General features: G+C 33.2%; 2 protein-coding genes across 2 annotated transcripts; both read right to left on the bottom strand.

The window, feature by feature from the left end:
- Positions 1-3,158: 3,158 nt before the first annotated feature.
- On the bottom strand, positions 3,159-3,915 carry LOC118491701. The gene has a single exon (XM_035989696.1). The coding sequence runs from the start codon at positions 3,856-3,858 to the stop codon at positions 3,448-3,450; it is 411 nt and encodes a 136-aa protein (XP_035845589.1). The 5' UTR covers positions 3,859-3,915; the 3' UTR covers positions 3,159-3,447.
- A 2,474-nt stretch (positions 3,916-6,389) lies between these two features.
- Positions 6,390-16,597, bottom strand: LOC118491700 (boron transporter 4-like). The gene is made up of 12 exons (XM_035989695.1): positions 16,467-16,597; positions 14,733-14,838; positions 14,507-14,589; positions 13,258-13,450; positions 12,112-12,250; positions 10,911-11,076; positions 10,634-10,800; positions 9,196-9,369; positions 8,682-8,777; positions 8,467-8,583; positions 7,621-7,943; positions 6,390-6,814 (listed from the first exon to the last, which is right to left on the bottom strand). The coding sequence occupies exons 2-12, from the start codon at positions 14,825-14,827 to the stop codon at positions 6,541-6,543; spliced, it is 1,827 nt and encodes a 608-aa protein (XP_035845588.1). The 5' UTR covers positions 14,828-14,838; positions 16,467-16,597; the 3' UTR covers positions 6,390-6,540.
- Between the last annotated feature and the right edge of the window lie 253 nt (positions 16,598-16,850).

Below are 16,850 nucleotides of genomic sequence, written 5' to 3'. Positions count from 1 at the left end.
TAACATAATAAAGATAAAGTAAGGTTATAATGTATCAAACAATCTAAAAGTGTCGATGGCCCCGTGGCCTAATGGTATCAGTGGTTTATCCCTAATAAAGTGTTGTGGGTACAAATCTCATAATATGTGAATAAAATGATTTTAAAAGAAAATTATAGGGGTCGCTATTAAATAGAATCTAAAAGTATCATATAATAAAAAATTAAATTTCAACTAGGAGTAATATACAATTTTGTGAACTAAAAGTACATCTCAAGAGAGCAATACGAATAACAGGTCTCATTACTCACTACTTCATTTCATTGTGAATAACATTTTTAGCTTGGGCTTTTGTGTTAGAATTTGTATCCTCGTGAGTCGTGAACTATGTTTTAAAAAGTGGGCCTGGTTTATCTAAAAAGGCCCAAACCTAGAATTTAGTGGTGTAATTATTTCTTGCTCCCCTCTACTATCAAGGGTGGTGATTCATATTGGTAAACGCAAAATCTTTAAACATTTGGATTTAGAAGAGAGGGGATTTTGTTCAAGCCTCCACATATGACAAGGGTTAAAAGAAATTTACCGTTCAAAAAAAAAAAAAAAAAATCTTGTGCCCCTTTCTTCTTCCCTTCACAGTTCACAGGGAGAAAAAACTAGGGATGTTGGAGCCGTAGACTGAAGGTGCCGCAGAAAAATCTGGCCGAAGATGTATCTTCACCGTTCTCATTTCACTTTCACTTAAACATGATTAGGTCACCGGAAATTTGATTGGCCGGAGTGTCAACGGTCCCTCCTGACCCTCCCCTGCTTCCGCCCCTGAATATGACCAAACTTTAGGGATGATTTTGACATTTTACTCGAAAAAGACTGAAGAAAGTTTTGAGCTTGGTTTTTGGTCTCCTGGATATAAATAAAATAAAAATATAAATAAATTAAGAAATGGGCTTCGATTAAATCTTTGTGATTGGGCTGAACTTTCACAATTAACTATGGTGGGCTCATATTTTGGTTGAGCTGCACAACAAAATCGAGGGGTTTTGAAAATGGAATAAAAAGAAGGCAGAAATTTCTTGTTGGTCGGCTGATGCTTGTGTTGCAAAGATCAGAAGAAGAAGTGGAATTTTATTTAATTAATTTGAAATGAAGGATCTTGTAGTGATAACATTGGACTTCTTTAATTAGTTCCTTGCTAGTATATCTGGATCATGGTTTGATTTTATGTTTATCTTTCTTGCTAATGTAAACTCATGATCGCTTGTTAGACTGAACACGTTTATAATTCTTTTGGTGGTGCACGCAATGTTTTGAACGTGTTTATGTATTTACTTCTTGTGTTATCTATAAGACGATCCATGATAGTCACATAGTTGCTTCAACTCTAATAAACAACTGATTTAGGGAAAACGGACGATTGTCGGAGTAATCAACATGGGGGTCGTGTCTACAGAATTCAATACAATTATTAAATGAAGCTATGTCTATGTAGTAGATTAGCCAAGTCTGACTGCCACAAATCCGACCAGTTTTAAATATGCAATTATCAATTCCGCCTAAATATTTCCATGAACACCATAATTTGTGACCTTTAACTTATGCATGCATTATCTTGATATAAGTATACAAAATCCACTGAATTTCAAGTTAACTTATAGTTTTAAACATATTTTTTTAGGTTTTGGTTAATTATTTTCTTTTTTGAACGACAAACTAACCTACTTCTAAATATTTGAATGTACTCTGAATATGATTTGAACTCCCACCACTTAAAAGGACTACACCTTAACAAAACACTTCTTACTTAATCATTATAACATCTTTCATGTGTGTAGTGAGTACAATATACATTACAAAATATTTGGTACATTTAGAAGAAATATGACTATGTGTTGGTGCATATTCTTGTATTGGGTTTAGCATTTGTGTTTTGTTTAGAGTTTAATGGGCTTGAAGAATGGTCTAACCCAGGCCAAAGCCCAGTATGCAAACACGTAGTATATAAACATGTTTTGTATTAAGGTTTTGGTTAATCCTAAGGGTTAGACAGTTATAGTTTCAATTACACAGAGAGTGGCTGTGAGATTGAGTGAGAAATCTACATAGAGTGGCCAAGAGATTTCTTGTGTCTTGAATTGATTGTAAACATTCTTGTTGGATAATCAGTAGAAGACGGTTTGAAAGTGATTATTCGTGTTCTTCATCTTACAAACTTGTGTTCTTCATCTTACAAACTTGTTTCTACGTTTATGTGATCTATTAAGGAGATTCCGCACCCTTGATTGATTGTCAATCTCGTAACGATCCATGTGAAAGGGACCTACACTATGAGATATGCCATTAGTTACGGTGTAAACGAGCCGAGTTGTGCCGAACACAAGACTAAGCTTGCTAGGCTTGGCTTGCTTAATTCACGATGAGCTCAAGTTCAACCTCGAGCTCGGCTAGTGTGTACTTTTTCAAAGTTCAAGCTCGACTAATGTATAGTTTTTTAACCACTCTTTTATCATATATAATTAATTTATATATATTTATAATTATTTTGTATATATTTTAATTGTAAATTTTATGGATAACATAATATATATACTCTTTAGTTGTTTTTATCACAATTCTACATATAAATACAAAATTAATAACAAAATCTTTTAGGCTAGCAAGTTAGCTCAAACTCGATTAGTGAAACTCATGTTCAGACTTGTGTAGGCTCAGCTCGATTCCCGATTTAGCAAGCCTATCTCGACTAGGCTCAACTCGATTTCAAAGCTTGAACTCGACTAGTGTATAGTTTTCCAAGCTCGTTTTATCATATGTAACAAAATTATATATTTATAATTATTTTGTATATACATACTATTTAGTTATTCTTATCACAATTTTTTGTATATATATACTATTTAGTTATTTTTATCACAATTCTACGTATACATATTAAATTAATAACAAACTTTCTCAGGCTCGCAAGTCAGGTTGAGCTCAATAAATGAAACTCATGCTCGGGCTTGTTTAGACTCAACTTGGTTTCTGATTTAATAAGCCGATCTCAAGTAGCTCACAAACGGCTAGGCTCGGTTACAAGTAGAGGTATACAAATCGGTTTCAAAAAACCGTTTGCGTTTTTTTTTCGGTTTTGGTTTGAAAACCGGTTTTTTTTCGTACACCTCTCTCTACTCGTAAGCATGTAATCCAGTAAACATGCAATCTCGTTACAACCATAGTCATGATGCACACATCCTTTGAATACACACCTTTCTAACCTATCATCCCTACCAAAATGTAAGATCCAACTGATTTACAGTTGTTGTTCATCAATTTTCGAAAATTTCACAATTCAGTAATAAACAAACATCACATAAAACACACTAATACAGATTACTACCCGATGCATCACCAATGGATGCTTAAATCAATTCACGACGTAATAGACGATAAAAAAACGACTAAAACGAACTTCACCGGAAAAGAATCGGAGCATTACCGGTCAACATTATGGCCGGAAACATCCGAAGCGAGTCGAGATGCGATAGCGGAGTGATACATGACGTCATGAAAGTTAGTCTCCACCGTCTTCATCCGCAACTGTTTCGCTTTCTCCTCCGTGAATCCTCCCGGAGTAAATCGAGATCCAGATCTGGATCTGTATTCGTCACGTTTATCTAGATCTGAAGTTTCGGTTTCAGTTACAGTTACAGATCCGTCGGTTACGGTTGTTGAACTTGAATTGTGGATATAGTCCGGATCTGATGACCAGCCGAAGAGCGGCGTCCACCACTTGCCGGAGGATGACGCTGATGTGGTGAATGCTGACGTGTTGCGGTGGTTGTGGTGGTTACGGTGGCCGGAGGTGGTTGAGATGACGGTGATCGGAGTGAAAGAAGTCGCCATTGACGGTTAGGGTTTGAATGTTGTTGACGGTGTGAAGCGGTTGTGGGGATTTTATAAGAGCATTCACATCAAATCCACCATATTTTCACCCTAAATTACACTAAAAAACACTACACTTTCTCTCTCATTTTCAATTAAATAATATTTTTTTATACCTTTATCATTACATTTTCTCTCTCTTTCACTCACAACCACTTTCAAAATATATTAAAAAATTATAAGGGGTGAACAGTGTCCCCCCAAATATACAGATGAACAGTAACATTTTCTCTTTTCTCCACTCACAACCACTTTTTATACTTTTTGTATTTTAAAAACATCACACACACAATTTGATTATTTAGATGTGAATGCTCTAACTTTTATTGACGGAAAGTGTTAATTGGATAAGAATGGACGCGTGGCGTGTGGTGATAGGTGGATTTGTTTACGCTTTATGGACTTTATATTGTACTTTTTTGTCAGTTGACACATATGGACTTTGCTTGCAAGATATTTATCACCCATAGTTTGAAAACCTGGTTTCGAATTCGGACGTTATAATTTTTTTTTGAGTGAATTGCAAGTTTTGTCTTTTATCTTTAGGCCATTTTGTAAGTTTTGTTCTTTATGTTTAAATTTGACGAGTTTTGTTCTTTATGTTTAAAAATCAAGCACGTTTTACCCTTTGGGCCTTAAAAATCAAGCACGTTTTGTCCTTTATGTTTAAAAATCAAGCACGTTTTGTCCTTTATGTTTAAAAAATCAAGCACGTTTTGTCCTTAAAAATCAAGCACGTTTTACCCCAAAGGGTAAAACGTGCTTGATTTTCAAACATAAAGGACAAAACTCGTCAAATTTAAACATAAAGGACAAAACTTGCAAAATAGCCTAAAGATAAAGGACAAAACTTGCAATTCACTCTTTTTTTTTTAAGTTTCATAAATAAAATAAAGATATTATGCGGTTTTTAGTTTCAAAAGTAAATTGCCATTTTAGTCTATGAGTTTTTGTCTAAATTGCCATTTTAGTTGAAAAAGTTTTTTTTTCTCTTCTGGTTCCCTGATTTTTTTCTTGTCATTTTGATCACATTAACTAACTTAGTTTAAAAAACAGGTTATAATCTGGGATATTTTTGGCATTAAATTATTATGAGGTTTATAAATTATGTTGTAAACTACCTCTGGTTATCACTACACAACAGTTATGCCAAATTACCTCTGGTTATAACCAGATTTTTAGACTGAATTAGGCAATGTGATCAAAATAGCAAGAAATTGAAAAGTTAGGGACCCAGAGGAGAAAAAAAACTATTTGGACTAAAATGACAATTTGTACCAAACCTTAGAGACTAATGACAATTTACTCTAATTTCAATAAATAAAATAAAGATATTATGCCGTTTAAAAAAGAAAGAAAGATATTATGGTCAATATTTCGATAACGAGTTGAATCGACTTGTTTAATAACTTTGTCATTTTTAACATTTAAAAATCAATTAGTAATAAGACCATACGTAGTAGTAAGGCATGTGGTTTGGCTCTTTTTTAACATGTGGCTTACGCGTCACTATGTGAGGAAAATGGGGTAAAATGTTGTAATGGGGAGATATGTGAAATTAATGGGTTTGGAATTTAACGGGTGGAATTTTATGGATTTTTTAAAATACAAACCATTATATTGGAACTATTATTAATGGAAATACAAGGTAATATTATGAATATTGCCACCTTGGTGAACATGTTGAAGTTGACCCATATGAATCGATTGATCAAATGGCTAAAATTGAGTTTGAACAATAAGATATACTATTTTGAATGTTTTCCAGTTTTTAAAATCCACATAGATTAAGTTGATAAAACTCGTTTTTGGTAATTTTAAAACAAATATATCGGGTTGGAATTAAGCGATATGTGTTCAAATTCACTTTTGGGTGTTTAACCATTAATTATGGTTAATTGGAATTGAATTGGTCATGAAAATAGTATATTTAGTTTTTTTTTTTTTTTTTTTTTTTTTTTTTTTTTGAAAGGTGAAATAGTATATTTAGTTATGAATCCAATTATTGACGACTATTGCAAAAATAGTATACATGCTTAAATTAGGTTGACTATTTACATTTTACATATTCAACCAACCAACTGTATGAAGTGTTTAATAATAGTTACTCGTATAAATATTTCCAATAACCAATTCCACATACCAGTGGCGAAGCTTGAAAATTTCCACCAGGAGGTCGGAAGTCACCAGACCTAAAAGTATATATCTACTTTTTATAAAACCGAGGGTCGAAAATGTATATACCTAAAAAATTCTATAGAAAATGTATATACATAACACCATGAAAATTATAATAATGACTCAACACAAAAGAATAAACAATGAAACAAAAATAATGTTGAGTCTTTTATGATGGCAAGGCTATATATGACATTGGCCACTATACTAATGATAACAAATGTTATTTACCAACCATAATTCTTGAGGTCATGGTTTGTAGCTATATTATTTAATATAAAATCACTTTTTAAGCCGAGAATCACAACAACTATATAATCATTTGTACATAGTGCATTATCAAAATAAATGATATAGTTACACAATCATCTTATATATCACAATTTAACTAATATGAACAAGTATTTATATGGTTTTCGTAGTTTTCAACTTAAAGTTGATTTTGTATTAAACATCGTTGTATATTTACTTTAACAGAGGTTCTGATGGACCACCTTCAATTTCGTCAAACTCTGCTGCATCCAATTCGTACAAATGGCGAGGGAGAATCATCTTTGGTAGAATGTATTGTCTTATAACAATGAGGATGAAGAACAACAGAGGAAAGAGAACACCCGCGATTGGAATCCATGTCACCCCGAAGCACGCTAAGAAATAAACAATCTGGAAGACGGTGAATACAACGATGGTTCCATATGGCACGGTCTCGACAAAATAAGTGTGAACCTTTTCGACAAACCTGCCAATTTTCGATCATAAGATACATTGATATTGTAACACTAAATTATGGTCTAGATGGACAAACCCAGTCAGCTTCTTTTACATTTTATAAATATTATTAATATTAATTTTATGTCTACACATGTTGAAATATTATTAATTTTAAAAACTAACACACCTATGTCTTTAAAACTTTTTACATTCAAATGTATACAACTTTACATCTTTTGTGCCAAGAGATATGTTAAACATTTGTGTGCACTTTTCGGAGTTAGTACTAATAGAATAGTTAGGGGTGAACGTTAACCGAACCGGTAACCGAATTCGAACAAAAATCAACGAAATCGAATCGAAATTAACCAAAACCAAATTAACCAAAAATTGGTTATTCTTTTGTATCATTGGTTAACCGGAATTAACCGAACCGAACTGAACTATTTATATTTTCATATATTTCTAGCTTTTATACCTTCATTTTATGTTTTATACCTTCAATTCATTTATTTATATACCACTTCATGTATTTATACTACCATTACATGTATTTCTAAGTAAAAAAAATTAGCCCTTGTTTGGTTTGGTTATTAACCGAACCAAAAACCGATAAATTAACCAAATAAACTGAACCGATTAACTGATGACTTCGGTTAATGCTAAAAAAACAAACCGAACCGTGCACAACCCTGCTAATGGTTGGTTATTGCAATATTCAAAAAGATAATTAGTAGGTCAACCTAACCCGGCCCAAAGCCCATATGACATGATCCCTTACTCAACCCGTCCATTTTCCCGCCTCTAATAAAAAAAACTTGTAAAATAACTTACTTGTATCTTTGTCCATAGGGTACGAAAAGAAGTAAGACTCTTTCCCAAAATTGGTTTCCAGGAAGGCTGTCAATGGCCATATAAGCAAAATAACCCCATAAAACCGAGGTGGGTATCAATTTGATTAGGGGCATAGCACACATAGACGCGGCTAAAAGGATCGATTGTAGAAAATTGCTGACTCTTTGCTCGTTAACTCGAACGGGTAAGTAAGCATCAATGTGTTTCTCAAGAACGAACTTCTCCTTTGTGTTTTCGAACCCATCTTCTACGGTCATTATTGCGTCCTCCAAGTCTTTTAGTTCACTAACGACTCCGTTTGTCTGCACTGGAACGCGATTAGTTGAAAATACTATGAGGAAATCATAATGGGGTGTTTTAATATGTGTTTTTAAAGTGAATACGCGATAATATGTGTTTTTAAAGTGAATACGCTATACTGGGTCACCGAAAAAACATATAATTAAACGAGCAATGTTATATCTTTGTAACTCATTTTCATGACAAGGTGATAATGACACATAGAAAATAAAGACACATGTAAGGATGAATTAAGAAGATATAAAATTTAAGTAAATATAAGGAAAATACACTTATAAATATGTAAGTTTTGAAAGTTTGATATGTTAACAGAAAACTTTTGAAGTTCACTATGCATAATTTAAATATGTGACAAGTTCATTACATTTTGGTACATTTAAATCATTTTATTTTACCTTTATTCAAAAGTAAACCTTGTTGTATTAGACTCGCTATTTACCTCTAAATAATCAAATAAATGATATTGTTTATCAAATTTTAAAAACCAATTGCGCTACTTGTACGAATAATTGATGGAACATTTACCATTGGGGAGTTGTCTATATCTTCGAACACCCTTTGCATCGTGTTGTAGATCTCTGAAATGCTAGCTTTTCGTTCCACGCTTTCATTGACACTCTCCATCATCTTCTTCTTGATAAACTGGTCGAGTAATTCGATTGTTATCGATTTTGACTCAATTGGTGAAGAAGAAAAAAATGATTTTTTTTTTTAAGTTAGAAAAAAGAATTTGGACTTGCCTGTCTTTCAAGAACAGCTAGACTTTTAGTGTGCATAGGAGACTGAGGCAAAACACCATTTGCAGGGGGTAATCCAATCAATCCACAAAGCAATGTCTTGGAGAACATTTAGTAATATAGGAAAATAAGGTTAGTTATATAACAAGAAGAGTTGATTGAATAAAAAATAAAGAGGTAACCAACTTTTGTAAATATTCTATTGTAAATAAATAGTTGAATAAAGTACACAGATGGTTCTTGCGGTTTACCAAAAATTTGAATTTAGTTCTTAGCTTCTAAAACTACACAGAGGTTCCTGTGGTTTGCATTTTTGTAATGCATTTAGTCTGCATCCATCAAATCTAAAGGTTTTAGCAGATCCAAATTATTGACTAATTGCGTTACAAAGTGCAAACCTCAGGAACTATGCATATACTTTTGGAAAAAAAGCTGGGGGCTAAATGTGTTACAAAGTGCAAAACACAAGGACCATATAAACATTTGATGAAACAATGTCTAACAAGAAGTTACATACCGTAAATCCGAGTAGGAAAATGTCATAATGATAGGCAGATGGGTTCTTGAGATTGAACTCTTTTTGTTGAGCCAATTGCGAAGCAACACTGTGGTCGAAGAAATAAAGCGCGGCTATCATAACACCCGGGACGAAGGCAGCCATGATATGCACGAAAGGAACCTTACCCATGTCCTAAAACATGTCAATTATAAGAAAGTAAGTATATGTGACAATTTAGACTCCATTAATAAAAAATAAGTTGATTCAAAATATGTTCTAATGAAACAAGTAATATCAAGAAAAAAAAATTGTACTATATATGCGTCGAATGGGCCTGATTAATACATACATGGATCGCCCGAAAAATAGGAAGTTTTCAATATGGTGGCCCAAATATTAGACAACTCTAGAGGTGCACATAACCAGGTTTTTTTTGAATACCCGGGTTCAGGTATATACTCGGGTAATCCGGTATTGATTTGTCGGGTATTCGCAATCCCCGGGTTGGGTTCGGGTATTGGCCAAGAAAACCATACCTAGTGCCGGGTTCGGGTTTTCTATACCCGGGTATTAAAATACCCTATTTGCATTTACGGGTATAAAAAATTGTTTTCCGGGCCGGGTATTAGAAAACCCTATACAGGTATGCAAAAAACCCGATGTCGCAACTCTTTTTTATTTCATATTTTTGTGTTTTTATGTTTCCAACTCCATTTTTGGGTTTATAAACTTTAACATTTATAACATAAACTTCCAATATATTAGAAACTTAGAAATATTACTAAGTTTATATATCATAAAAGTGTATACATAATCGGATATCAAAAAACCCGGGTACGGGTATTAAAAAAACTTGAGTACGGGTATTAACAAAACCCGGGTATAAATCAGGTTGAAAAAAAACCTGGGTTTGGGTTTGGGTTCGGGTTCCCACAACAAATACCATATCCGGACCCTACCCCGTAGGGTAGGGTCAGGTTCAGGTTTACAATACCCGGTGTTTATAAAACCCGGGTCTGGGTTTTTTTTTTCGAGTTCGGCTTTTTGTACACCTCGACCCAACCCAAGTATCAATATGTTTTCCTTTATGCATTTGATAAACTTTCATCTAAAATTTTCTAGCAATTTTATAAAATGTGAGTAAAAGAAACTAAATCAATATTTGGGTCACCTCATAAGCGGCATATAATACTTGGGTCACATTAATGAGAAAAATTATCTTTAAAAAAATATTATATTACACCTAAATTTTTATTCAAAAATATTATTATTTTTGAAATAATGTAACTTTTATAATCATGTTGAACACAATAATTATATTACTTGTGTAACAAATATAAAGTTTTGGACAAAAAGTGTTTTGGGTCAACCCAACCCAACGATCCGTTAAACAAAAATAGAAAAGGTTACCCGTTTGACGCGTTACCTAGCCGGTCGGAATTTTGCAAAGACATACCTTGATTACAGTCCAATGGTATAATGATTCATAATCCCATAAAAGTGGGCTATAAAGTCTTCTAGGAACATCAGAGGGGACTTTGTTTGGTACACAAAATGATAGTGCAGTCCACACTACAACCATCAATGGAACCCCATAGTCTGCTATGAAACTTCTAAGCCACCCTAATTACATTTAAAATGATATAGCAAATTGTTAAAAAGCCATTATGGTTGCAATAAACTTGACATAAACGTGCGAAAATGTGGAATATTTTGTTTTTAAAATTATTCACCTGCCCCATACAACCATGATCTAGCGTTTCTGCTTTGTAACGCGGTGTATAGTAGGCCACACGAGAATATAACCGCTAGCAGTCCGTTAGTGTAAAGCCATTGAAATTGATATTGAACTGAATTCGGGTCCTCGGATTTGGGAATGCCGAACTCGCTCGCTAGTCCCTAGTTAAAAAAAATCATACTTCAATTAAACCAAATATGGTCCCTAATGGATATGAGGATTTTTTTTTAAAGGAAAATCATGAGAATAAGACATTTTGACTAAATATTCAATATAGCCATTGATATATATAACTTTTTTTTAAAAAAATCTTGTCACTTTGTCCAAATTTTTTTTACTAAATAAACTACAACTGGATGAATAACATTGGGCCCAAAACTTAAAGACAATGAAGGTTTTGCGCCAACTGCCTAATAGAAGCTTGACATGTGTACAATGACGCAAAACATACAGACTTTTGCACCATATGTTGATGTGTCATTATATGATTGGCTACAATATATCCCATTGGAACAAAAGTTGCCATAGGCTCAAACTATCTACACACCAAGTGTGTAGATAGCCAACCCAAAAAGATGTTTTTTGTCCTATGTGCATACCCTGCAGTGTCGAGCTGTGGCCAAAGCGCGGCGTTTTGGTCCGATCAACCAGACAAAGACTGATGGGTGTCTGACGGGTCTGTTGACCGGACCAAAACGCCGAGCTTTGGCCGCGTTTTGGTCCTGTCAACCAGACCGGATGTCAGTCTTTTGTCTGGTTGATAGGACCAAAACGCGGCCAAAGTTCGGTGTTTTGGTCTGGTCAACAGACCCGTCAGTTTTTGTCTGGTTGACCGGACTAAAACGTCACGCTTTGGCCACAGCTCGACACTGTAGGGTGTGCATATAAGACAAAAAACACCTTTTTGGTGTGCCAATAGGCAAATGGGTGTATAAATAGGTACACCCTTGCCATAATATGCACAAAATTTCATATTATTGAGACACTTGGCCTATTTTGATTGGATGTAATCATCTATAACGGTTACTTTTTTCCGCAAAGGTCAACGGCTATGTGGTAAACAAGTTTCGTTAAATGGTTATACTCGTGATTTTCTTACGATATGCCCAACACTTGAGTCTATTCATATAGGATGAAAAAACTCGAGTCTATTCGTTAAATTTACTCTTGGAACTTGTTTTTGCATGTGTGAATACCTTGATGGCCTCTTGAATGAAAAGAACCGAAATTAACATCCCAAAAGTTTCCCCTGCAATCCTTGTAAATCTACTGATGATATCACTAGCATTAAAAATTGCCATAAGAAACAACAGTAGAGCTGTCCAGATGCATACCCTGCAAAAGTGATGCAAAACATATTGAGAAGCTACACAATTTTTCATAGAAGAATAAAATGCCAAAATGGTCTCTAAATTTCTCTTTAGTCAAAAAAATGAAAAACTTTTTGTATCTTGGTCTCTGAAGTTACATTTTGTTGTCATTTTCATCCCATTGGCAAACTGGGTTAGAATTTCTATTAACTTCTCCCCCTTTTTTGTCATTTTCCTCATTTAAGTAAAATATATTATGGCAAAAAATGACGGTTACAAATGAGGAAAAGAACAAAAAAGGAAGAAGTTAACAGAAAATTCTAACCCAGTTTGCCAATTGGATGAAAATAGCAACAAAAATGAAACCTCAGGGACTCAGATACAAAAGTTTTCGTTCTTGAACTGAAATGGCAAAAGTAGCCTAAACTCAGGGGTCATTTTAGCATTTTACTCTTCATAGAATTAAAATGGGCAGAAAAAAAATCCAAATTCCAAGGATGATAAGTTATTAAATCACAAGCAGTTTAAACATGTAGGATGATATCATGGCAAACAACCCAAATTCTTTCTTCCAGGACAAATTGCATGTTACTATTGTATGTCTTGGACTTCAAAACATGATTTTAAATGTAACCAACTTAAAAAAAAAGTTATATTCTGATGTAATAAAGTTTTAAAACTTATATTTTGATGAAATTAACCAACGTATTAAACTTTATACACGAAAACGTATCCACCTTTTATACATGTTGCACTAAAAGCAAAGCTTAAAAGTTGGTTACATCAAATTGTAAGTTTTAAAGTCCTTTACATACAACAACAATACGTGTTAAGTTAAATACGCAATGACATGAAATAAATACTTTGTATATTATAAACATAGAACCGCGAGCATAATCCCTAATTATGTAAAGTTTGAGATTACTTATTAAATTATTAAGCTAGAACTTTCTCTATAAAGCCTAAGTTTATATACTATGTTTGTGAGTTGTGACAAAAAGAATTATAATGTGGGATTTATAGATATGTTACCATCCAGCCCAAGCCAAGTACAATTGTGGCCCCAAATCTTGTCTCCCTTTGGCAAAATTATACAAATATGTATACATTATAATTGTAGGTTCAGCAACTCCCACTATCATAAGAGGTTGTCCACCAAGAATAGAGTGTATGATGCCACATATAGCAGTAGAAGCCAATGTCTCCACAGTGCTCAATTGTCCATCTAAGAAGAAAAAAAAACTGAAAAAATAAGCTTATGCATAACGCGCTACCATAGTCTTCACGGTTAACTACATCTAAGTAGTTAATGCGGTAAAATATCAGATAACGGTAATTTTAATATCATGCTAAAATTATATATATTGCAAGTTAACACTAACAATTTAGTATACTCTCCTACCATTAACAAATTTGCAACTTGCAAAACACTAACAATTGTAGCAAGTAGGAACTGACTAAGACTTGAAACACTAACATTTAACAGTAATAACTAACAATTAATACTTAAAACACTAGTAGCAGCAATAAGAAGAAAGACGAATGATAGAAATAAGAAGAAAGGTAATGATATCGGAAAAATTAGTGATATATCGGTCAAATATTGGTCCAATATCGGTTAATATCGCCGATATCACCGTTACCGATATTCTGAATGATATTTTGCACCGATATCTCAGCAGATGACTGATAACTGATATTACTGATATATCGGGATATTAACTACATAGAACTACATCAAAATATATTGAACTTATCACCTATTCGAATCGTATGAAACAGACTTCAAATGTTCACCATCAAACATTTATAACTTGTGGATTTGATGCATTTTGGATGCATTTCGACTATTATTTTGGCTACTTCAAGTAGTCAATGATGATGTAGTCGGTAACATTAATTGGTAGAAAATGAAATCTCATCATCATCATACTCAGTAAATCCCACCAATAGCAAAGCTAAGGTAGGGTCTAAAGAGGGTAAGATGTAGACAACCTTACCTCTACCCATTAGGAATAGAGAGAGGCTGCTTTCAGTGAGACCCGACTCAATAGTAGTTTTGCATGAAATCTATCTACGTCAAATTGCAAGTTTTGAAAGTTTGATACATCAAAATGGAATACATGTGATTAAAAAGTAGTTACATCATAGGGTAAGTTAAGTTATGTTTGTCACAAGGAAAGTTTTAAAAATTGGTCTCATTAAAACGTAAATTTTAAAGTCTAATACATATTAATTACTGTAAAACTGTTTGTGTGTTTTACAAACTATAACATGGTACCTGTGTCTCTGCTAAGTTGCTCTCCGAAAGCAATGACAGGAAGTGCAGAAGCAAAGAAGATGTACGTCGTTGGAGCTAGTATCCTACAACGACATTAGAACAAGAAAGTGTAAAAACAAATAACTAACTACTGCTAAAAACATCGTTCCCTATATATATATATATATATTTGCGCAAAATAATAGGATTAGAATGAGGTTCCGAATAAACATTTAGATAAGTTCACCTGAATCCAGGCTTAATACCAGCAATCCAATCTTGTTTGTAACATGATGCCCTCCCTTTAATATCCTTTGCAATCCCTCTGAATGGAGATGTCATATTCTCAATCCCTGATGTCATATAAAACCAATCCAATCATTTTATAACTTTAGTAGTAGCTTAATTTGTAGATCATATATTTTTTTTTGCTTCCGATCATCCTTCGGTTACCATTTCTCGAAAAAAAAATTTAGGTTTAAGATCATAGTTCAAACTCGTTATTTGATCATTTGTGAGTGAAATAAACAAGTTTTGAATGGACAACTTAAATCTAAATGAACAACTTTTGAAACGAAAAATCGAATTACAAAAGCTTATATGAAATGATCTAAGGCTATAAAACCACAAATAAGAAAAAAAATAATATTGGTCCTTGTGATTTGTCAAAAGTTACGGAATAATCCCTCAACACTGTGACCTCACCACACTCCTTAGTCCTTACGCCTCACACCACATCTCCTTCCTCGTTCGCCTCTTTTTCTTGGCCCCATGACTGTCCCTCTCTCACCCTCATCGTCTTACTTCACATCGCTCTTTCTCACAAGGAACCCAAACCCAAACATCTCGATATACTTAAACCACACAACCCTAGTAAACATAGTAAATCATACCACTCTATCAATCAAGGCGCGAGCCATCATATATACCCTTAAAAGTTTGTAAGAATATATATCATACTTGCCCATCCAAAAAGTCTAGTATCAAATATACTCATCCAAAACACTTAAAATCTTGTATTTACTTATTTTCATCAAATACAATTTATAATATACATGACTAGTATGCCATCTTCCATCTATTTATTCATCAAATACAATTTATAATATACATGACTAGTATGCCATCTTCCTTCTATGTATATTTCAAACTCTCACAACCCTAGCAAACCTTGCATAAGAGAAGGGTGTTAATGTCATAATTATATGATTTATACAAATTGTCCCTATACTTTAATAATAAGCATATGTAATTCAGTAATTTAAAAACATTATAAATGGTGATTATATACTTCTGCTCATGATAGACTTAAAATATAAAAGTCGATATAATTTTTAAACATCGCATCTTTTTAAAATTTTGTGAAACTATAAGGACCATTTCTGTAATTTACTCTATTTGTAGTGAATGAAGATTTCCTATTCTCCATCTTATATCATCTAACAACAATCTTGCCAGTTTATAGCTACACTATTCTTTATCTTTTTAGCTCTTATAAAGCAAATTCATTAAGGATCCGACTAGGTTCGACCAATAACCGGAAAAAAAAAGTTTATACAACATATGTAAAGCTATTAATCGATTAAAAAACCTAGTGTATTATCATCAAACAATTCAATTCTTTAGTATTCTAGTCAATAATATATGAATTTAAACACGTAAACTGAAACCGGAATAAGAAAGAAAAACTTCATATGAAATCATATATAGTTAGAAAAAAATAGTTAACCTGTTTACCCAAACAACGGACAACAATCATAGCAATATTTATCAAGTACATAGTAACGCGCTTGCATTATGATAACAATCATAGTTGTATACTTTTAACGATATTAGCAACATTTATCAACTCATGTTGCACGCTATATATATCGATACTAGCAACATTATCAACTCATGTTGCACGTTATAAGTGTTATAAGTACGTAACAAAGATAACATAGAACTAACAAATCTTAACGATAAAACAAAACTTACAAACCTTAAGAAATTGATTCGCGTAAAGTGTGAAGTTGTTTGTTGATAGTAGTAGCTAGCTTTGAGTGAGTTTCAGGAGTCTGAAATTAATCTGCAATGCAAAAAAGAGTGGTTTTTAAAGCAACCATCTTGGGCGGGTAGGTAGGATCAATTACATAATAATTTACCAATGAGACGTTACAAGTGACCCTACACTATTCAATATTCAATTACTTTGGGACAAGAGGGTGCTTTCTTTCATCTTCAGTATTCAATATTCATTGCCTTTTAATGAAAGATGGAGATTTCAAGCCATTTGTTTATAAACTACCCTTACTTATCACTTTTGATAAATTAGAAATGAATGGTAAAATGGAATTTTCAGTTGTCTTATTAAGTATATATGTTA

The sequence above is a fragment of the Helianthus annuus genome, chromosome 4, assembly GCF_002127325.2.
Source record: "Helianthus annuus cultivar XRQ/B chromosome 4, HanXRQr2.0-SUNRISE, whole genome shotgun sequence".
Classification (NCBI taxonomy): domain Eukaryota; kingdom Viridiplantae; phylum Streptophyta; class Magnoliopsida; order Asterales; family Asteraceae; genus Helianthus; species Helianthus annuus.
Note: the sequence above shows the minus strand (reverse complement) of the source record. Positions and strands in the feature narration are given on the sequence as shown.

Coding starts and splice junctions, on each gene's coding strand:
- LOC118491701 (XM_035989696.1), bottom strand. CDS start 3,858: ATGGCGACTTCTTTCACTCCGATCACCGTCATCTCAACCACCTCCGGC.
- LOC118491700 (XM_035989695.1), bottom strand. CDS start 14,827: ATGACATCTCCATTCAGAGGGATTGCAAAGGATATTAAAGGGAGGGCA. Junction 11,077..12,111: donor TCATTCAAGAGGCCATCAAG/GTATTCACACAT, acceptor TTTTTTAACTAG/GGACTAGCGAGCGAGTTCGG. Junction 8,778..9,195: donor TTTTCCTACTCGGATTTACG/GTATGTAACTTC, acceptor ATGTTCTCCAAG/ACATTGCTTTGTGGATTGAT.